This window comes from Meleagris gallopavo, unplaced genomic scaffold, assembly GCF_000146605.3.
Source record: "Meleagris gallopavo isolate NT-WF06-2002-E0010 breed Aviagen turkey brand Nicholas breeding stock unplaced genomic scaffold, Turkey_5.1 ChrUn_random_7183001874166, whole genome shotgun sequence".
NCBI classification, from domain to species: Eukaryota; Metazoa; Chordata; class Aves; order Galliformes; family Phasianidae; genus Meleagris; species Meleagris gallopavo.
In genome coordinates this window covers 22,356-44,791 of record NW_011138802.1, presented here as the reverse complement: position 1 = coordinate 44,791, position 22,436 = coordinate 22,356, and the positions used below count along the sequence as shown (strand labels likewise).

The window sequence follows — 22,436 nt, the reverse complement described above, 5'->3', positions numbered from 1 at the left end:
TGAGTGGCAGGCTGTGGTACATTGCTGAAAGCTGGAAAAGGCAATCAGGGTTTTAATCAACAGTCATAGGAAAAGCAATTTGTACCCATAGCAATTAGATCAGGGATGCCTCCAAGTGGATCATGAACTCTTCCTAAGGCTTCATTTGTTTTCCAGTTGGGAACACAGAAAATACAGTCTGATGTTGGCCAGGTCTCACTGAATTGAGTGTAGACTCCTTTGTGTCACTGCTTTAGTGTGAAATACAGAACATGTAGTTTTAAGGCATATTAACAGTTCCAGTGACAGAATGAATGTCTTTTATTAAAGCTTCAGGCTTCTTATGCAATGAAAGAGTTTAGATTGTACGGTGTGATCTTAGAAGCCTTTTTTCTTTATGAGACTCTTCTTATTTATGCATCTTTAGCTTGTATATGTCTGGTTCCCGGTGTCCACATTATAAAGACAAAAGATCACTTCGAAAATGTGTATTTGTGGCATAGACTACCAAAACTATATTTGGCAACAAGCACTCTTTCTATACTGTCATAATTCATAAGAATTATACCGACTCTCCATGTTGACCTTACCACTCTCACGTATCGTTATAGCAGGCGCAGAGAGAGGAAGTTCTGCAATGCAAAATGAATAAATTATGAAATATGGAAACAAGAAAAATAAAATTAGTAGAAAAGGCATCTTGCGGACAGCTCGTTGAATATGTCAGAGAATATCCAGGGACATTTCTCCCATGCTGCACATAGAATTCTTGTCAGTGCCACTGTAGCATCTTTAACATACTCATCCACTCACACTGAAACGTATTGAAATTAATTGCAATGCTAATCACTTCATTCTAATTGGGTAAAATTAAGACATAGCATTGCTAGGACTGGGAGATTCATCCTCTGTGCTGCCCTTCCCTATGATCTTCTTAGCGTGATTTTGCTTGGCTGTTGCTCTCTGTGTTTCTACCTTACTCTCTTGGGACACAAGTGTCCTGCTGTACACCAAGGGGAGAGCAGTCACATTCCCTGTAGCTAAAGTGACCTGGGATGATGCTTCTGTGAACAGAAGAGGGGCAAGAGGCAAGCGGAAGGCCTTAATGAGCCCCTGAAGTCCTGGACTTTTCATAACACTCCCAGGTTTGCTTTCTCTTACATAGTGTCTAAACACACAAGAAACTCCACTCTTACCTGGTTTCCAAGACATCTCCTGCTTTCTGCTTTCTCCAATCCTTTTCTAAAAGGCCAGTCTGCAAGACAAAGGAAAATATTTTTCAGAACCTTGTGGTTGCCACAGGCCAGGAGAACAGCAGGCAGAGTCAGTGGGATGACCAGATGCTGGTCACTACCACGCTTCAGGGACAGTGCAGCTGTCTGATCATCCTTACACTCACACAAATGGTCAAAATGCCAAACACTTCCGGCATCTGCAGGGTGCAGCAGGAGGCACTTGACACCTGCCACTCTTTTCCACTGAGGCAGAGAATGTAGTCATATTCCGCCTTTCCCTTCAAACTAACTCCAGGGCTGGGAGTGATCCTGACCAAACTATTTTCAAAGGACTGTGGCTTGTAGGCCTGGACTGGCATCACCAAGCCAGTCTATCCCGTTTCCCCTCCTCTGCTAATTGGGAAGGAAAAAAGAACAACAAAGCTCCTCGTCGAGACAAAGAGAGGAGAATTACTTTTCAATTGACAACATGGGCAGTACAGATTTGGTTTAGAAGAGAAGCCCAAGAGCAAGCAAGAGAGACTTTGGACTACTGGGGCAATTGGTTAGCGTATCCGAGGCACAGGTAGTGCTTTCTTCTATCCTTCCATCATCTCAGTTGGCCTCCTCTGGACCCATTCCAAGAGGTCCATATCTTTCTTGTGCTTGGGGCCCCAGGCCAGGTTGCAGTACTCCAGATGAGGCTTCACAAGAGCTGAGTAGAGGGAGAAAATCACCTCCCTCTCCCTGCTGGCCACCCCTTTTTTAATGCAGCCCAGACCACAGTTGGCCTTCCGGGCTGCATGCACATACTGCTGGCTTGCTGGCTCATGTCCAGCTTCTCATCCACCAGGATCCCCAAATCCTTCTCCGCAGGGGTTTAACACAGTTAAATAAAGCTTCATTCCTTTAGACTACATTCCTTTCCTCCGTAGTCAGAAAGGAACACCAGGTCACATAGAACACTCGGCATTCTGAGAGATTTTTTTCCTGGCCAAAGAGCGATGCCTTCTTAGAGAATAATGCTGAATTTATATAAAGATACAGTAACTTACCTTGAAAGAATTCTCACCTCAGTGGTGTTTCTTCTTGGCTGAACTGGCTTTCACTTGAAGTAAAACAATGCAGTTACTGGAAGCATAGGGTGCCGTTGGACTTTGTGCAGTTACAGGAAACTCATTAAAACTGCTCAGATGTCAGCCCTTGCCCTTTCACTGCCTGGCAGAAGAGTTTTTATCACCCTGGGCAAGTCTTGTTCCAAATATAATTCTTATTTGAGTGTTGTGTTTCTTTTTAAGGAATACCTGCTTGTACTGTGAGGAAGAACATTTGCAGGACATACATGATGTGCAGGTGGAGTTATCTTAGATATGCCTCTGGTATGGATAACATATGAATGGCTCCTACACAGTGCAGGTTGACCCCGAAGAGAAAAACAGCTGTAATTTCAGGAATAGTTCACTCCACTGATATCACAAAGGACAGAGATGACTTTCTTGAAAAATCCTTGAACAGACACTGAAAAAAACACAAACGAGCTTAGCAGAAGGAGAAAAACCCATCCTTTATTCCTTTTTCATAGCATAGAATCATTGAACCACCAAAGTTGATAAGGACCTCCAAGGTCATCCACTCCAAACTTCCACCTACTGCCAATATTTCCCCAGTAAAACATGTCCCTTAACAGAACATCTAAGCATTTCTTGAATGGTGACTACCACCTTTGTGGTACCACAGAAACTAAGCAGAGTTTATTTCACAATTCCTTAGGCTCACAATAATTCTGCATTCCTAGCTGTACTCTCTATCCCGTACAAACACTTCACTCACTAAACTAATGTGTGTAGGGCAAAAAGCAAAAGCATTTGTGGTTTAGTGTTACAGAGGTTGTGAGTACCTGCTATAAAATGGGGCAGTGTGACTTTATATGCTCGGGAGTTGTTTGTTTTCTCAGTTCTGCAAAGAGAAGACAGCACGATCTTGTACACATGCCTTTTGAATGGTTGTGGTTAGAAATAATGAAGTCTTGAAACTACAGTTTCATGCAAAGTTTCTGCAGCATAATTGGGGATTGGGAGGGAGCTCTTGTGGGGGCTGCAGGGTCAAGTATCCTCATGAGGGCACATGGCAGCTCTGTACCTCTGGTAATAGTAAGCCTGGAAGATGTTCATTGCAGGGCATCCTCTCTCCTGTCTTCTCCAAAAGCAGTGGTAGTTAGGGCCTTCAGAAATGTCCCAGATTTGCTGTTGCAGTCTAGATGCAATCACAGAAATACCCTTAATTCCAGAATCCACAGAGCCCCTCCTCTGGTCAAATGGTCAAGTAGTAGACCAGAAAACTTCCATCACACTCTCCAGGTGTATCCTGCAGTGTGTACTTGAACAGTTGCCCTTCATCCTATATGGGAAAATTTTTATGAGCCTCATTACTGGTAATTAAGGCTGAAGTCCACATACTTAATGCTGCCTGCATTATATAGTTATCTGTGTATATCAGGAAGAGAAATCTGAAACCAAGAAGCAAACCTGAGGCTGGCAGTGATTGCTGCTGGGACAGGTTTACTTCTACATGTTTTCTTTCTATTCATTTAATTAAGCAACTATGGTGAGTTTTGTCTGGCAAGAAATAATGTCTGGCTGTTTGATTTAAAGAAATGGTAAGCAGCTGGCTGTGCTCAGGAGGTGAAGAAACAGGATGACAGTGTAACTTATATGGGAGCTGGTGGACAGGGCAGCTTGCTTCATTTGAAGTACTGACTCTGACAGTGATTTATGTGCCACTGGTCACCCAAACATCATTGGAAACATTTCCAGAAATCTCAAGAGGTCTCTGTGTTTCGACTCAGTTGGCTTTTGAGTTCAGCTGGGCTGCAGGACAGTAGATGTAGAAAGTTTTATTCAGCTTGTTCACTCTATACTGAAAGAAGTGCCTGGAAGTAATGAGGTTTAACAAATATCTGACAGCATCCATCGTTCTACACCAGGAGAAGGACCATGACAAAGGGAATGGGTGAGCTCTGAGTTCAGGGTGTGATTTCTCTACCCAGACGTACATCAGTTCTAAGATGACATCAAAGCACTCTTTGCCTACTGCTGACTGTGTTCTACGCATCTACTGATGAGGTGGGACCAGAGAAACACAGTTTTCAGGTTTGCTCCAAGATGGATAGAACCAGTCTTAGGAAATCCAAATCTTTTCCCAGTTGCATTTGAACTGTCAGCAAAAAACCATCTCTATAAATTTTCTTTATTGCTGTGCTCTGACACAGGATGATGGCCAGGTATCTTTAAGAAGCGTAACATTTTTGCATTTATTCTTTTGCTGTTTTCATCTGCAGTAGGAGAGACCTGAATGTCCTCCACTTGAAACTTGCAAAAAAGTTTCACCACACTTGACAAAGTAACATTAGGCAATCAGAACATTCTTTCTCTAAGTGTTTTGACTACGAAATAGAAATAGAAAAAATCAGAAATCATTATTTAGTTAAAATCTATAGAATGAAATTAAAAAGAAGTGGACCACTGTTCTTTGTATGTCTCTGACCAAACACCCCAAGAAGTGAATACCATTTTCCCATACCGAGAATGAGTAGAAGTCTTATAAATTGGAGAAGTTATTTTGTTGGGGTTTACTTTGGTGGATTATGACCTTTTGTGATGGTACCTTGGTCAAAGCCTGATTTGGTAATTGCCAAGATACACATTATCCCAGTTGCTGTGGAGGATGAGTTCCCTAAAGCGAAGGTGTGTAATGTCACCGCTCTGCGTCCATCAGTGTAAGCGCTCTTGTGGTTATATGAGAGCCCAGGCATGTCACCTTTAGTTCACTCTCACCCTTTGGCAGCAGAACTAAGATTTCTTTGAGCTTTCAGGATGACCTTCACATCCCACACCATTTCCAATCCAGGCCAAGTTGTGTTCTTCCTCTTTTTAACCATGCAAGCATGCATAGTTTTTGGTCATTTCCTCTGGCTGTTTGTCCCTGTTTCTACATTCCATGTGTATTTTTCCCCATGTGAGCTCAGAGTTGCCCCATTCTGTCTCCTTCTTGTCATCCTAATGAATTGCTAGCTCTTCTGTTTCACTTTGCCCTTCCTGCCAGTCTTCCATGTGATCCTACCTATCAATAGCTGTGAGAAAGGAATACCAGTGCCTGGTATTCATGAATATCTTCTACTTTGCTCACCTCAGGTAATCACAATGGCTTCTGATCAAATGACTGATGGTTGGGATTAGATTCAGCCATCAGGACATGAAGAATTTATTGGATCAGAAGTTTGTAGGTATCCAACATCTCCTTGAATCACAACTCCAAACTCTTTTTCAGAGTTGGAAACACAAATCAAGGCAGTTATCAGTGTTCTGACTTCCCTCACACAAAATCTTGACTATGGACTTGAAAGGCAAGAACTGCTCTAATGTAATCTGCTCTACAGCATGCAGAAAGTGAATCAAATGAACTAGATGAATCAACTGAAATTGGCTGAATCAGCTGAAATATCCCCTAGAAAGGAGATTTCCTGTGCTGGGTATTAACTACAAATTAGATTTTCCTATAGGAAACTGTGCAGGTAGAAAAGTTAGAGAATATATCTTCAGCAATTTTATCTCCTGACCCAGAGAAGAATTTTTGACAGGAAACAGTAATTTTGAGTTAAAATGGAGAGCACTGGTTCAATACTACTGAGTGTGAGGTTCAAATTAGGTGAAATGGGGATTACACCAATCAGTCAAAAAGGTTGCGTATCGATTGGCTGTGTAGTGTCCTGGCACTTGTATTGCTAGATCATATTTATCAATACGAAATCACTGCGATCTACTTTCCTGTACATTACAATTATTTTTCTCCACTATGAAGTGAAGAAACTGAACTGGGGAGAGATGGGCAATTTTCATGCCCATTTCATGTTGTGATCCACGTGTCACTACCATGATTTTCAGGGTTTGCAGATACCAAGCAAGGAGAGTGATATCAGGCAAAATAACAAGATGGGAATAAAAAGGGGGGGGGAGGGGGGGAAGAGGAGGGATGGGAAAACCTTGTTAGGGTTAAGGCTGTAAGAAACAAAGAGTGCAGACAGCAAGTTTTTAACACTATCTGGGCTTTAGCTTTCTTAACATGATCTTTAGCTACATGAACAATGTCTCGTGTTCCATCCCAGTTACCTGTCTTTCTTCTAGACTCTGTAGGCTTTCTTCTTCTGTTTGAGTTTGGCCAGGATCTTCTTGTTAATCCGTGCAGTCTGAAGGCATTTTTGCCAACTCCTCCTACACTGGGTGCCCCTGATTGAACAGCAGAGGACCTCCATAGGTTCCTTCTAACCTTAGTCATTCTGTAAACCCCTTGGATGTTTATAGGATTAACAAAAGAAACCAGAAAATAGTAAGATCTGTGGACAAATATCTGCGAAAAAGAGATCATTTATTGCTATTTAAACTGTGATTACATAAAGTTATACGGTAACATTACCATACTTGCATTCATTCAAATTCTAATAGATGTTAACATGAACTTCCAATATTACAAAAGAATATATTTCGTGTGCGTGGCATAATATCTTTGTCTCCTAACTTTCCCATGCCTGCTGCTGGGCTTCTGCCAAAAAAATCTGCCACAAATTGCTTCTCATGATCTTCCTTCACACCACGCTCTACTTGTTATTACAGTTTTACCTGCTTAGAATAATTTGATTAGGAAGAGACCCTTACAGATCATCTTGTCTAACCTTTGTGCCATGGAAATGGACGTCTCCCCTCTAGAGCAGGTTGCTCAAACCCTATCAAACCTCACTTAGAGCAATTCTGTCGATAGAGCAGTCACAGCTATTCAGGGTATTGTCTTCCACTGACTCTCTATGATCGCAGTGAGGAATTCCTTCTTTATATTCTTTCTAAATGTACCCTCTCAGGATTGTTGGAATGCTTTCTAAAATAAAGGGAAACAGTTACTGAAATATTTACTTTCAATCTCATGAAAGTAATGGGATGCGTAGACAGTTTCTCTTGGAAAAATACAAAATCAGGGGCTTTTTTTGACTACAGTCTGGTCTCACCTCTGTGTTTTAGTCATACAACCAGTCATCATCAAACCCCTGCACGATTTTCAATGGCTCAGTGTCAAGCACTGAAACACCAGAACCTGTTGAGAAGAAGGGAACAAATTTCCTTTGCAGTCTGCTATCACCAAGATTGGTAAAAGTGTACAAAGCCAATTTCTTTTTGACATTGTAAAATGAGAGCTTGTTGGCAGAGATGTCCAGGAAGATCCCAATCTTCTGTGGTCTACCACTCACTGTCAAACGAGTCCAAGGATCCGTGTGGGCCCAATACTCTTGCCCATCTGCTAACCCTATGACCCAAAAGCCATTCTTTGGGGATACAGTCACGGTCCCTTTACGAGCCACAGACTCAGAAGCAACACCCAACATCCAGTTTCTTCTCTTTCCAACATCCACTTCCCAGTATTGTCTCCCAGATGTGTATCCATCCTTTGCCAACACAAAAATGTGACAATCAAATCTCTCCTCCTTGCTGGGCACCTGTCTGATCACACCGGTATCATTCATGCTCTTCTCATCTTCAGACACTTCCAGTCTGGGATGAGCCGTGTCAGCATTCAGGGTGACATCAACTGCAATGATCAAGTCATGTTGTAAGTAGCAGGAATCACAAGGTCTGATTTACTGAGGCTTTCTGTTGTGTCACTTCATCCACGTTTTACTTGTTCATTCTCCACCACCCCTGCCAGATGTAAGACCCTCCTGCTTAAAGACACCTCCAGACTCTGCTTTCCTATTACTATTATTATTCCTATGCCTCTTGTCTCCCATGTTGGGGTGGCTGCTATCTGACAAATAATAAACACCTAGCAGATGCCTATCTATTTCCAAGTTACAGCTCCAAGGTGGAGCATGAGAGATTTATAAACTTGTCCCTTCATCTTTGAAGGTCAGTAGATATGACATGAGGGAAAATACGTTGCCTCACATTCCCCTGTTGGTAAAGCCAAAAGCTCAAAACAACCTTTCATTTAATTATGGTTATCAAATTATCATGGTCAAATATAGGGCTACATTACAGCAAAACACAGCTGAAACCCAGCTTGGGTCGTTTTCTGATGGTCAGAAGTGTGCTAATTAACTGGGAGTCATAACAGGTTCCATGGAACTGCTCCAACTAAAATCTTCAAAGTAAGTCTTTCATTCATGCTGACAGTTAAATAAATAAAGAAAGATATAAAGGGCCTTTCTTCCTAAGGGGAAAGAATGCCATTTAGCTGTAATAACAGCTTCTGAAAGGGAAGAAATCATCGTTCCATAGACAGAAATATTCTCTGAACTGCTCTCTAAGGAAAATGCTATTTTTCCAAACTGCTGTTGTGATCAAAGGGCTCAGGACCACAAGTAGTTTTACTCTCACCTTTGTAGCGTTGTCGTTTCACAAGTTCTGTAGGAAAATGAGTAACATAGGTAGTAAGTGTGTCTGTCACACTAAAACACAGCCCACATTGTCTACCAACCCACTGTTAGAAAGGTCTCTAACCCAACCTGAAACCTAAGCAGATTTCTGAACAGAAGGAGTCTCAGTGGCATTGGCGAGAGAATGGGGAACATGAAAATAATTTGCCAGAGTGAGGCATCTCTGGTTTCCACTGGATTGGAGGATGAAGTTTGAGTTTCAGTGCTCTTTCAGGCCTTGGAGTCTTTGCCAAAGATCATTTTAATATAGGGATAAATTTTCATCACCAACAGTTAAACCTCTTCCCAAGTATTAACTACTGGCTTGTAGGTCTTCTCCATTGGAACCTTTCCCTTATAGTGTATTAAATCAAGCCTGTGACCTATCATAGCTTTTGCCTTCTGGTATTTTTCTGTGTGAATCTTCCCTGCGGGTTTTGTGATATTTTCAGAAGTCAGCAATTGGCTTCTCCTACCTAATTCAGTCCTCAGTTTGTCATAATCTGAAAGAGAGAAAAAAACAATTAGCTTTCTTTTTCCCCAGGAATGGGGCACAGGGCTCCAATTGCATCTCAGAAACATCTCAGGGAATCCGATAGGGGATTAGTTTCCTGACTCCAGTAGAAACCCAGAACAGAGTAGAAAAAGGATGGTCAGCTGGTGTCTCAGCTGAATGGATGTGAGCAAATAAGGTACAAGGCACTTGAAAACCATTTCTTAAAAGAGTCTCCACATATTCTAGCCATCTCCAACACATCCATATCATACAGTGCAAGTACATCAGTAAGGAAATCCGGTGGCATGCAGCAAGAATGCCATGACTGTGCTCAGAAACTTCAGTGTAGCTCTTTGCTTCCATGACAGCCAAGACTGAGCTCAGCAGACTGCACAGAAGCCATGCAAACAATTATTCAAAAGAGGAAACATGACTTCCTTAGAGAAAGCACTTGCTAATCTATGTCAGTACCTCTGAGCATAAGAATTTATAAGTGGCATGGGATTGTTCTGAGCAATGATTGTGAGTTATCTACACCAAGCATTGTTCTAACAATAGGAGTACATCAGTGGATGACACTGTAAAAGCATTTGCATGAACGAGAATGATGAAATTCAAAGAATATGTAAAAACACAGACAGTTTTCTTCGTCAATGACAAAATAACGAGAAACCTGAAGAATGCTGGAAATATAAAAAATATTCTATTCATCTTCTGTGTGCTAAACATCTGCCATTTAGAACCTGTTCAGCACACAAGATGTTCATAATTGTACAAACATGGCAGATATTTATCCGAAACCTTGTGAGAAATGTGCGTCAAATGAATCTTGTTCAGAATCTGCTGACTCTCCTGAGAGCCTTTATTCCTGTTACCCTTTTAACTTAGAGCCTCCACAGTAGTTCACTTCTAGTGTATCTCACCAGCTGCACATCAGACCACGAGTCTCTGATTAAGCCGATTCTAAGGCACACGTTTCACTCTTATACACTCAGGCTCGCATACAGGAAACAAGAAGATATGTTGTGCAGGTCACAGGCATGCCTGCAGTCACTCACCAGCACCACTCTAACAGCAGCTTTTAAGTAGAACCAGAGAATCACAGAATCATAGGATCACCACGGTTGGAAAAGACCTCTAAGAGCATCACCCAGTCAAACCGTTCACCTATCAGCAATAGCTCCCACTAAAACGTGTGCTGTAGTATGATATCCAAACATCTCTTGAACACTTCCAGGGTTGATGACTCTATTTCCTCCTTGGGGAGCCCATTCCAGCACCTGACCATGCTTTCAGAGAAGAAAAATTTCCTAACATCCAACCTAAATCTCCCCTGGCACTACTTAAAGCCATTCCCTCTTATCCTGTCACTACTTGCATAGGAGAAGAGGCCAACCCCACCTCACCATAGCCTCCATTCAGGCAGTTCTAGAGAGCAATAAGGTCACACCTGAGCCTCTTCTTCTTCAGATTGAAGATTTCCAGTTCCCTCAGCTGCTGCCCATCACACTTGTCCTCCAGATCACTCACAGCTTTGTTGCCCTTCTCTGAACACGTTCCAGAGCCTCAATGTCTTTCTTGCAGTGAGGTGCCCAGAACTGAACACAGCACTCGAGGTGCGGCCTCACCGCCTCACCAGAGCTGAGTACAGAAGGATGATCACTCCCTGCTCCTGCTGACAGTGCTATTCCTGATACAACCCTGGATGCCATTGGCCTTCTTGGCCACCTGGGCACACTGCTGGCTCATGTTCAGCAGAGTATCGACCAGTACCCCCACATCTGTTTCCTCTAAGCAGTCTTCTAGACACTCTGCCCCAAGCCTGTAGCACTGCCTTGGATTGCTAAAAGCTACCTTTGCTGCTTCTTCTTCGGACTCTTTCTGCTCTCCCAGAAAAGACCACTGAATAGGTCCTGCTGCTGAAAAGGTCTTTGGAAGAACCAAGGAAAAGTGATTAACACTAAAACTAGGATTACCTGAAGGGGAAAACTGATGCACAGGTTTGTTCTTCCATGAGTAAATGAACCTCCGTAATACACCAATCCCTGAAAAGGTAAGCAGAAAAGAATGAAAAGTAAGGAAGGAAGTAGAAGTATAATGCGAGTGCAAACTCAACGGATGATCCTTCTGACATGACCCACAACGGCAGTGACTCGTGTCTGCACGCAAATGTAATCCGTATCAGAAATTCAAGAGAGAAACAAGACCTACAAATAATCCACCTAGATGTTCTCACGTGTCAAGGATTTGCTGCCTCTGAACTAGACGTCCTTAAGTTCTTTCCCAACTGAAACACTGTCTTACTCCAGACAGAAGTCACGCTTCCTGCCCGAGATCAGCATTCTCTCCAAATGATATTCTTTCTCTCTCTACAGATGATAACCACTCATGCATGGGCCCAGTTGCTCTTTCAAGGCAAGCAAGAAAATAAAGTCTTCATAAAACCTGTTATTAACCCTGGAAATATTAGCCTCTATTTTTTCTTCACTTCCCTTTTCTCCTACTAAAGCATATGCCCACCAGATCTTAAAACAGTGCTCACAGCTGATCACATCTTCGACATTCCCATGGATAATGGTTTTGCTGACTTGATGGAAAATTATCCTTTGGTTGTATTCACAAATAGTCTGTTGCAGGTGCGACCTTTTCTGCTTTGTCAGTCACTGAAAGTGGAAGTGGAATTGATCAAAGTGTCAAGGACCATACCACCTCTTTCCCTGGCCTGATCACATCACAGGCAAAGCAAAACGAGATTCAAATGTGCTCTCTGGGTGCTCAGCAGCAGAATCTCTCTCTTCCATCCCATTGTATGCAGTCCTGGCAACAACTATTCCCTTCACCCTGCGCCTAAGCCAGATTTGCATCAAAATTTCTGTCCAAGAAACCAAGACAGACCTCAGCTCTTGGTGTAGCGCACTGCCATCAGTCAGCCTCCTGCCCTTCCCCTATGCCCACCCCTTTCTCACACACTCATGCTTATTCCACGCCTCCTGGCTCTCTTGCAGCTTGTAAAGTATCAGAAAGGATCCAATTCTATCCATGCCAATGCCAGACTCCTATGAAAAATTCTTCACTAGTAGCTGATAGTTGTTTCTGTTTGGTCCTTCCAGCGCCTTCTAGGCAAGTGAGCACTGAAAATGCTTGTTAATTCCCATGTCAACTTTCTGTTCTTCCTCCCCTTTCTTCCCTTGACACTGACCACTAATATGATATAACAGAAAACACATTCCACCGCTGATGAGGTCTCTTTGGCATGCCCACAGAATGTACTTCATCTGCCAAAACTGTCCTCCCAAATGGGAAATACCATCTTCCCAGAATATAACTCCATGCGTCAGAAATTGAATGCTGGAGTGTTTCTGCCAGATCATTAGCTGGAAATCATGTAGAAAAGGAGCAAAACTGAAAGACCAACTTCAGGTTTTTCAGGGCCTGATCACATCCCAGACAGGAAAAGTCCCAACAATTAAAAGGCAGATAGGAGAAAACCAAACCCTCACCACAGCCACACACCCATAAATGATGCTTAGCCAAAGAGAATTAGCTTGGCAATCCAACTACCCTTACCTGATGAGAAGAATTGAGTTGGTAGCATGCTGCACAGTCATTTGTAAATCAGTGAGAGCTTCAGCTTCACCATGTCTATTACTGCATGAAATAATGGACATGAAAGAAAAGGGTAAAGCCTGTCCTGTAGCTTTCCGTCCTCAGGTCATGTCATGGGCATGGAAAGACATAGGCAGTCAAAGCAGCTTACAAGCTAAACCTCCTGACTTCCTCTTAGCACTACGATGTTGGCAGCATTTCCTTTCTATGCTGCAAAGCACCCCAAAATCTGAGAAACACTCATGGTAAAGCCCCATGCACTATTCTCATGTATTCACTTCACTCTCATAGTCATGTTTTCTACTTCGTTCCCCTTCCTCCTACTCTGACAGTAGATTGCCTGTGCAAGACCAAGAGGAAGAGCTCTCTGCCCACATTCACCAAGGCCTACAGCAAGCCATTTCCTCATCCAACAAGCTCCCACATGGCTCATCTCTACCACCAATAGCTAGGCATGTGGACTGTGACAAGAGGGCTTCATACAGTCCTTACACTTCAAACAGAGGTTGTGCACCATGCAATTTCCACACCAGAATCTGTCTTTAGAATGGAGATTCCCACCTGCAGCTCTAGGGAATGCAGAGCACCAAGCAGAGATCCTTCCCTCCCCGTCCTTCATCTAATGGGCATGTTAATAGAAACACTGAGCACTGTACAATCATTCAGACACGCATCCACTCTAGGAACATCACCTCATCTCCAAGTATCCTCCCTCAGTATTAAAACCACTCTGATACACCCTTGCAGTACAGGAATTGCCTGTGCTTGGCTGGGATTCATCCTGACCCCTCCAAAGCCACCTCAGCACCTCACTGGATTTTTCTGCTCTTGAGGTCATCCACTTTAATGCTTGCTTGGTCACAAAAAAAGAAGAAAACCACCAGAGATGGTTATATTTGGTGAGCTCTGGTACTTTTCTTGCCATCCCCACTCTGCCTCCGCTCCATTCTCCAAACCAGGTCCACAGCCCCATAGCTCCATTGACAAAGACAGTTGCCAGTCTTGTTCTTTTTTATTCCAAAGAGACTTGGATTGGAAATCCAACTGCCCTTACCTGATAGGATACAGAAAGTTGGTAGTACTCTGCTCAGTGAGGATTTCATCTTCTCCACCATGTCACTCACTAAAAATTTAATTAGAATTGGGTGAAACAAAGGAACTGCATCCTATGGTATACCCATTCTTGAGTACATGATTCAGAAAAATGCTATTATTGCTCTTAAAGGAATGAATGCCATTCAAATGACCTATTGTGGATCAGTTGGATAAGAACTGCAAAGCCCCCCAAACTCTCTTCTCAGTCAGGTTTTTTCATGCTGAAGGAGCATGAAATGCCATGAATGTCCATAACCTGATGGCACAAACTTTTTTTATTCCATCCCGTGCCATACATTGTAATTTGAACTTGTGGTTTTCTGCCATGGCTGTCACTGAAAGTGAAAGATCAAGTCAGCACACTGTTACGTTCCTCTGTGTGGTTTCTGATTCCTTGGTCATGTTGTAGGCATGGAAAGTCACAGAGATTCCATGTCTTTGATTATGCTAATTCCTGGAAGCTACCTTCAGGCCAAGTCCAAACAATAATTGCTATCTTCAGTGCATTCTCTTCCATCCATTCTCTCCATTCTTAATCCAGCTTATGAATATTTGCATACCCTGTGCGTTGCATAATTTTATCCATAAAAATAATGGGATTTTCAGTAATTTTGTTACATGTCCCTCTTAGAGAAAAGACTTCGATTCTTCTCTTTGACTCCTCTCTCAAAGTTAGAAATAACCCTCATTACTCTATTTGCTGTTTCAACATTATCTCAGTTAGATGATTTATTTATTTTTTTTCGTGATCCACAGAAAGGTAGAATGTTTCAAGCAATAATTAATCCTTTCAGCCATCTTCACTAATTTCTCCAAGGCAGAGGAAGAACATGACTCAGCCCAAATAAATTTTTCTCTCTGGTGTTTCCTCACCAGCTCCCCTTTCTGTTTGTTTCAAATTACTCATTCTAATTTTGACATTGATACAGATTGCCAGCACACTAGTCACAAGATGAAACAATATGTTCTGCTTTGCTCTTGTTCTGCTACTCCCCAAGGTAACTTTTTTTTTTGTGGTCCCTCTTTGAATTCCCATAACATCCATCCATAAAAAATGCAATTCCCTGTCTTCTTTTTCAAAACCCTGATGAGTCATGGAATGCTTAAGGGACTTCTAGTTGTCATCTGGTCTAATGAGCAATTGCTTGTTTTTCTTCTGTCTTTATTTTCCCCTTTCTTTCATATTAAACCATTCTTAACCAACGTGTTCTTGTACTTTGACCTTTCCTCTCTCATCCCACTGTGAGGGAGTGAGCAATTAGCTGTGTGATGCTTATCTGCCTGCCACGTTACACCTCGAGAGTACTAAACATTCATCATGGTCACGTATTGTATCACGTTTATTGTGAGTACCAAACATTTGAAGGGACAAAGACTTCAACCTTTCAAGTCTCCCTACTTTAAAGACCAATAAAGTGAACTCTTTAAGGAAAAGGAAAATAGACACTGTTGGAGCATTATTCATAATTAACAGTACAAGCTAGCATTTGGAACGTTTCTTCTTGGTGGTACCATAGCCCACATGAAGCGTTCAGGTGCCATAGTTTGAAGGAAATGGAAAATAATCATCACCCCAAGTAATACCCTGTTGTGAAATGGTTTTTTACTGGTTGAAAGTGAGAGTGGAGGAAGCAAGACTCATGGGGCTTTTATTTGATATACTCTTCAGGATGATATGACTACCACTCCAATGCTGATCACTTCTGTATATTAACAGAAGTCAGAGCGCCTAATTCAGATGTGAAAATCTCCACTACAGACTGACATTTCACTGGATGAATCCTACTTTTGCATTCAATTTAGGTAGATGTTTTAGGGCTTTGTTTGTTTTCTTTTGTGCTGAGCTCCCCATATCTTTTCTGAGGAAATGTCAATCCCACAACTCTGCCAAAGTGAGTATCACAACACAGCAGTAACCACGGGGAAAATATTTGGCTTTGAATCCACAATGTAATTCTTTCCCTTCATGACTGCAGCAGCTTCTGCTGGGAGAAACAGTTCCCTATTCATTTTACTAGTTCATTTCTGAGTTGAAAATCCTTTAGCTATATCATTGATCCTCATATGAAGATCACTCCTTGTTCCATGCTGAGCCTTGTAATTCTAGATTTCTTAATTTTATTCTCTCTTCCTCTGGTTTTGTTTATTGCTCCTGAGCTGGAATTTGATGTAAATAAGATGGGAATAAAGAACAGGTTCCTGGAGTCCCCCAGTCTTTTTTGGTAAGGAGACCTTACAAGAAACTGTATTAAAAGCCATTACTTCTTCTGTGGTCTTGTACCTAGGGATTCATTTTTCCACTACAAATTAAATTTCCAAACTCTCTAGATACTCATTTACGTCTGACAACATTTCACCGTAGAGCCCAGAAATAAAAATATTAGCCAGTTAATAAAACAAAATAATGCAACCTCACTGAGCTTATTAGTGGTCACCACAAGGAAATGATCCAGCACTCCGTTTCATAAACACAACAGTGGCAAGTGGACATTTTAGCAATCTTCCTTTTTCAAAAATATGGACTGTTTTATAAGCAGTTTCTTTTCTTTTTCTTTCAGAGGATTATCTAACATTCTTCATGAAATTACATGCACACCATAGGGATAGCAGCAGCAGCCAAATTAACACAGAGAACTTTAATTCTGTCAGTGACTGACATTAAGAGAAAGGAAAGTCTGAGAGAAGTAGTGAGCTACTTCCATCATTATTTGCTGCATGCAAATGACTTGAAGCTAAAAAACAGTCTTCATAGGATGTCAGAACAAGAGGTTACCCCATTAACTACATCATTATTGTCTTTCTCCATATTTCCATATTTCTCCAAGTACATATTTTAGAAGATGCATGGACTTTATGTGCAGATTGGTTTTTGTTTGTTTGTTTGTTGTTTTTTTTTTTCATTTTAAACAATAGCAAAATTGTAGAATCAATTAGGGTAGAAAAAAACTTCAAACCATCATGCCCTACCATCAACTTGGCCTATCAAGTCCCATCACAACCATGTCCATTAGTGCCATGTTCCTGTTCGTTCTTACCTGTTCTCCTATAAGCAGAAATCATTTGTTCCTTTTAAGTAATAGTCAAGTTCCACTTCAGTTGAGACCAACAAATCCAGAGAAAACTTTCAGCCTTCTTTTCTGCTTTTCTCCAAATGAAAACGCTTTTCTTAGTAACCAGTGACTCAGAAGCACTGTCTCAGCACTGAGGAAATCATGCCCAACAAAGTCCAAAGTCAACATATTATCAGGATTAAACCACTGCCTGTAAAACGGGGTTAGAGTGAATATTTCAAGTGAAAATTGGGAATGTGAGGTATGCTAGTCATGTACAGCTGTAATGGTATTGCAGAATTTGTGGAAATAGAAAGTTAACATCTTCCCTTCAGTAAAAAAAAACAGGATTTTCAGTGTGGGAAGACAGAGAGAGGATGTATTATATAGAAGATGGAGACAATGTTGAAACAACTTCACAGCTGTAGCTATGCTGCTTCTCATCACCAGGAGGAGGCTCTGGGCAGAATAGGAAATCTGGTGATTTTAGCTCCATGTCACATCCTGATTCCTTTTAATTAGAATATTTTTTTTTGTGATTCTTTAAATTAGAATGTTTTTAGGGGCTTCCTATTTACTTAGCAGAAGAACACACACCAAAAAGAAAGGATAAAACACTCCTTCCAAATGATCAGTGACTTCAAGTCTGTGGATGGATATAGTGGAGTGAGAGCTGCTTGGATGAGGTGCCCAGGAAGATGTTTTTCTTGTTTATTTTTCCACACTTAGCCAAATGGATCCAAGGGTCTACATGTGAGCCCAAATGCTTCATAACCTCCTTCCCTGTAATCCAAATGTCACTGTTAGAAACAGGAGTGGGCTTCCTTTCTGAAGTACGTATTCACGAGCCTTTTCAAATGCCATCTGTTTGGTTTTGTGAGTTTTGCTTTTGTTGTCATGGTTGCTTTTGTTTCTACCTTCCAGGAATACAAAAATCCTTCCAAGCCTTACCACTACCACAAATGTTTAACACACAGCCACATATGTTGCACTCACACCAGGAGCTCTGCATTACCCAGAATCATAGAAGATCAGGTAATAGGTTTGGAAGGTTTGGTCACTGATGGGGAAATGGATCCCACAGACCCCATTGCTGCCATAGCACTGAGCTTTCAGCTACCACTGCAGAGAGCAAGCACTAAACCCTTGGAAAACCAAAATGATGCATAGCAGAATTGCCCCCCGTGTGCAACAAATCAGGTGTCTTCTGCTTGAAGTTGAACAACAAGTACAGGGGAAAACGTTTGGAGAACAGAACTAATGAGTAGATAGTCATCAGCAGACAAGGGAAAGAAATGCATGAAGAAGGAATTCCATACAAGGTGAGCCCAGACCAACACCAAAACTTGGCCCATGTGAGGACAAAGATGGCCTTTGCCTCTGACCACGCAGCTTTTCAAGATCTAGAGGTAACGAAGCATTCATGGAAAAGATGTGATCTGCATGCAAGGACAGTGGCTGACATGCATTCCTTTGAAAGCTAGATGTTTCACTTAGGAACATACAAGGCTAGGTCGTAGGAAGAGTGGTGATACAAGAATAGAGAGATCTACAGAACCCTTTCCCAAAATATTATACTAAGGAATTTCCCTTTGTTCTTGTGCTAAAAGAACATCCTCTCCAGGAATCCACCACGTTATCCTTACTGGAGATACAGTGATGAAATCACATGAAGAATATTACTTTTTCTAGGAAAGCTTTCAAATCATGTTTTTGCGCATGACGCACCCCACTCTAGGACATAACCCAAGGAGTCTTTAGAAAAGGCCTGCTGTGAGGCTGTGTAGAAAGAAAGCTATGGAAAGAACAAACACCAGTAAATCAGTCTGGGAAAATACTGATTTTATTCTTCACATTAAAAGCAAAAATGGAGATCATTGTTTGACAGGTTAATACCTACATGACGATGCAGTTCCAATGTGTAGTGATGAGCCCAAGAGTCCCAATAAAGATTCACCTTGACAAGACCTAAAGTGATGGAGGCACTCTGTAGGCAAATGAAGGGACACATAATCTGTTCCAAGGTCTGTGCAAATCAGCAGTGGCATGAGGATACAAGGAGAATGAGGCAAGGCAGCAAGATAGTTTTCTCCATGAAGATACATGTGTTAGTGCCTACAGCAGATTTCACTGACTACTCACCATAAGAACACAACGTTATTGGCTCAGGGTCTTTCTTTCCAGCGCTGCTACCCAAGGAAAAAAAGGGAAAGAACTTCCCTTTCTTATCACTCTCAGCAATGTTGAAAGTATAGAGAGTCATTTGACCTTGGGGATCATAGAATGATAGTTGTCCAGCTGAGATGTCCAGTAGTATCCCAATCTTTTGTGGTTTCGACCTTACATTCAAACGCGTCCAAGGGTCAGTGCAGGCCCAATATTCTATCCCATCAGACAGTGCCATGACCCAAAAGCCATTTCTGGGGCAGAGAATCACTGTCCCTTTCCTAGTCACAGCTTCAGAAGCTACTCCCAGTTCCCAGTTATTTTTCTTTCCCACATCCACTTCCCAATAGTGCTTGCCAGTGTTGAAACCCTCAGTTGCCAAGATGAAGATGTGGGAGTCGAACCTTTTGCTATTCATGGCCACATCTCTAATAGTCCCTGTATCCTTTACACTCTTTCCTTCATTGAAGACTTCCAGTCTAGGGTGAGCTGTGTCAGCATCTAAGGTTACAGAATTTTTTTCTGAAAAAAAAAAAAGCAGAAATAATCTTACTAGCTCTTCCTCCTCTGGATAATAGTCAATCAGGCAATCTGAATCGTCACCCCAAAAGCAAAAAATAGAACCCAACCAACTGTATTCTTATTTCCTTAGCTCCTACACAATGAATAAAAACAAGTGCAGTGGAGGCAACTTTTAGTCCCTCTACACTGTCTGTATCTGACATGCTGATACAGGGAAGAGAGACGTGCATTGCAGCAGGGCAAAGATTTCACTGGTGACAGTAACCACTAGTGTAATGGCAATGACAAGAAAGTGGGATTGAAGGGAGGAAATGGGTGGAAATCTATAGAAATGAAATCAGCAGTCTTTGTCACAAAGATACCACGTTTTCTGTTTGATCCATCATTAAGGTAATTATCAGGCTGAACACACTTGTCGTTGTCGCACGGGATCTTAAGTTCAGAAGGGAATAAATCTGTGGCTTGTACTGCAGGTTTGTCACCAATGAAGACACTCAAGTGTGCATGTGTGGCACTCTGGGATGTGCAAAAGGTGCATTCACACTGCTACGAATGCACCCTGTGCATTGTTACTAGTGCACAACAGATTTCTTAAGAAGCAAAACTTTGAGCAAATGAGACAACTCATTCTTGGGTGTTGTTCCACATGCAACATACAGCTGTCAGAGTGAGAACATTACCCAGGATTCTCCCACTTCCCAACAAGTTCAAGAGCTCTCACCCCAAAAGACGAGTTTCTCCAGGTATTCTGCAGATAAAGACATAATAGTGAGAAAATAGTGAGTAAGTCAGATCAGCTCAGAAGGCGAGGATTTGCATAATGGAAAATAATGATCTTCCAGATTAGAGTGGGCATCTCCACAGCTGGTGGCAGTGCTCACTCTTGAGTTGCTCCATACGTTCCACAAGAGCTTAATACACAGACAAGCCAACTGAGCCTTCAGCATCCTTGTCGTCTGCAAGATTATGTGGTTGTCAATCAAAAATTATATAAAGGACTGGCACAGAACACAATTCAACTGCTCATATGAACAGGACGCACATCAACCTCCTAACTACACGTTCTGCTGCAGTTTTTAAGTTATTTTCCACCACAATTTCACTTCGTATCACAGATGATAACCTTCAAAATCCTTCCCACTGAAGTGCTATGAGAATAGTCTGGGACCTCCTGACTGCAAAAATCTCCCTTTTTCTGTGGTTTACTTGCAGAGAAAAAATCAAATCAAAGGTCGGAAAAGCTTACCAATTCTTCTCCTTACGGATTCTGCAAAAGAATATAAATCACATTAAATTAAATTGAAACATTTTTTAAGATCTCAGCATTTCTATTAAGGAAAAAGAAGACACATAGCTGATTGAGATGCAAGTAGTCTTTTGAAGATATAAGGTTAGGACAAAAATCTCGGAGTTAAACTGCCATCCAAGAGGGAAAAATAGAAATTAAATGAGACAAGAACATCAGCCAGCCTGGAAAACAGCAAGCAGCAGGGATCAGAAGCAAGTCAGTAGAGTGCATTTTAGGGTCAGAAGGAATAAGAGTGTGTCGCAATGGAACTGATTACGTTGCATTCGTTTTTTGTTTAATTTTTACCACTTATGCAAGCTCCTTTAAGACTAATAGGTGGGGGATAGATTCACTTACCTGTCTTATCAACTTTTTCTGAAGCTGAGATAATGGTTTCTTCTGAAGGTGAAACTAAACAAAAGCAAACAACAATAACAAAACAAAACAAAAAAAAACACATGTAATGTTCAACTTTCAGGGTTAATTATTTGAACGATAGAATCGTAGAATTATTTGTCCATTTAGGCTGGAAAAGACTTTCAAAATCATCAAGTCCAACCACGAATCTGTTTCATCACTAAACTATGTCCCTTAGTGCCTTAGAGCCATGGGCTGCAAGGAATACCTGCTTAGCCACAAGACTTTGAAACAAATGTCCTTTGCAGTCCTTTATAACCAGGACTTCACTGTTCAGAAAGGGGGAAAAAAAGATTTTCATGGATCCCACAAGAGAGTAAAATTATTCTAGGACTGGGGAGAAGGAGGAGTAGCTTAAAGCTTCTCATGGGAAGCTTTAAAGAGATTTTGGGCAAAATTTAGTGCAGGATACTTAGGGAAATGCTAGAAGGTAGAAAGGAGTTGTTGAGGTGGACTTGGGAGGAATCTCAGAAAGAAAGGATGACAAAGTCTGGCTAGTTGGTACGCTTGTCTGACCAGGTGCTGTACTAGATTCCTTTTTGCCCCTCCAACATCATTCTGAGCTGCGAAGTGTCGATATTAGAAACAGTAACTATACATTATTTTGTTAGCACCTACTCTGCACAGAGATTGTACAAACTTACCTTCTTCTGCAGGGGTTTTTCCTGCAAAAGATCAAAAGCACTTTCAGTCAGTGCATAACCCCTGGGTTACAAAGTATTTCTGGTAATACAATCTACCAGTTTGAACCCATGCCTTCCTCCAAGGGATCTTGGGCTGCAAAACGATACTTTAAATGGCCAAACAGAGAACAGATCCAAACAGCTCTTGTGGTTTTTCTAATAATCTTTCAGGAAAAAAAAAGAAAGGAAAAAGGAAGAAATGGAGAAAGGGAGAAAGAAGGAAGGAGGAAGGAGGAAGAAAGGAAGGAGGAGGAGGAGGAAGAGAGGAGAGAGAGAGAGAGAGAGAGAGAGAGAGAGAGAGAGAGAGAGAGAGAGAGAGAGAGAGAGAGAGAGAGAGAGAGAGAGAGAGAGAGAGAGAGAGAGAGAGAGAGAGAGAGAGAGAGAGAGAGAGAGAGAGAGAGAGAGAGAGAGAGAGAGAGAGAGAGAGAGAGAGAGAGAGAGAGAGAGAGAGAGAGAGAGAGAGA

The 22,436-nt window shown here is 41.7% G+C and overlaps 2 protein-coding genes and 1 long non-coding RNA gene across 7 annotated transcripts in view; all 3 read right to left on the bottom strand.

The window, feature by feature from the left end:
- On the bottom strand, positions 1–3,844 carry LOC109364595. Its single transcript, XR_002110497.2, has 5 exons — positions 3,091–3,844; positions 2,249–2,711; positions 1,176–1,234; positions 570–611; positions 1–31 (listed from the first exon to the last, which is right to left on the bottom strand). It is a non-coding gene; the product is annotated as an uncharacterized LOC109364595 (long non-coding RNA).
- A 2,751-nt stretch (positions 3,845–6,595) lies between these two features.
- LOC104916167 (butyrophilin subfamily 1 member A1-like) lies at positions 6,596–17,064 on the bottom strand. Of its 4 annotated transcripts, none has more exons than XM_010727158.3 (6): positions 16,882–17,063; positions 13,806–13,874; positions 11,122–11,190; positions 9,126–9,152; positions 8,612–8,638; positions 6,596–7,823 (listed from the first exon to the last, which is right to left on the bottom strand). In XM_010727158.3, exons 1-6 carry the CDS (start codon positions 16,904–16,906, stop codon positions 7,255–7,257), a joined length of 786 nt encoding a protein of 261 aa, XP_010725460.1. In that variant the 5' UTR covers positions 16,907–17,063; the 3' UTR covers positions 6,596–7,254. The 4 variants fall into 4 exon arrangements, with proteins under 4 accessions (XP_010725460.1, XP_010725461.1, XP_010725462.1 ...); XM_010727159.3 differs by lacking the exon at positions 16,882–17,063 and adding an exon at positions 12,713–12,793; XM_010727160.3 differs by lacking the exon at positions 13,806–13,874 and having other exon boundaries at positions 16,882–17,062.
- Positions 17,065–18,722: 1,658 nt separating this feature from the next.
- LOC104916166 (E3 ubiquitin-protein ligase TRIM39-like) overlaps positions 18,723–22,436 on the bottom strand; it is a 7,426-nt gene continuing 3,712 nt past the window's right edge. The window contains exons 6-10 of one of the 2 annotated variants that reach the window (XM_010727156.3): positions 21,934–21,954; positions 21,230–21,283; positions 20,831–20,851; positions 20,306–20,332; positions 18,723–19,584 (exon numbers count right to left, since the gene is read on the bottom strand). In XM_010727156.3, the coding sequence (XP_010725458.1) occupies positions 19,031–19,584; positions 20,306–20,332; positions 20,831–20,851; positions 21,230–21,283; positions 21,934–21,954 (677 nt within the window). In that variant the 3' untranslated portion in view covers positions 18,723–19,030. The other variant, XM_010727157.3, reaches the window with a different exon arrangement.

What these genes read in the sequence shown, in the direction of transcription:
- LOC104916167 (XM_010727158.3), bottom strand. Translation starts at nt 16,906, where the DNA reads ATGATTTCTGCTTATAGGAGAACAG. An exon ending in AACTTTCTGTATCCTATCAG is followed by an intron (nt 11,191 to 13,805) that starts GTAAGGGCAGTT and finishes TTACCTTTTCAG; the next exon opens with GGATTGGTGTATTACGGAGG. An exon ending in GAAACGACAACGCTACAAAG is followed by an intron (nt 7,824 to 8,611) that starts GTGAGAGTAAAA and finishes TGATCATTGCAG; the next exon opens with TTGATGTCACCCTGAATGCT.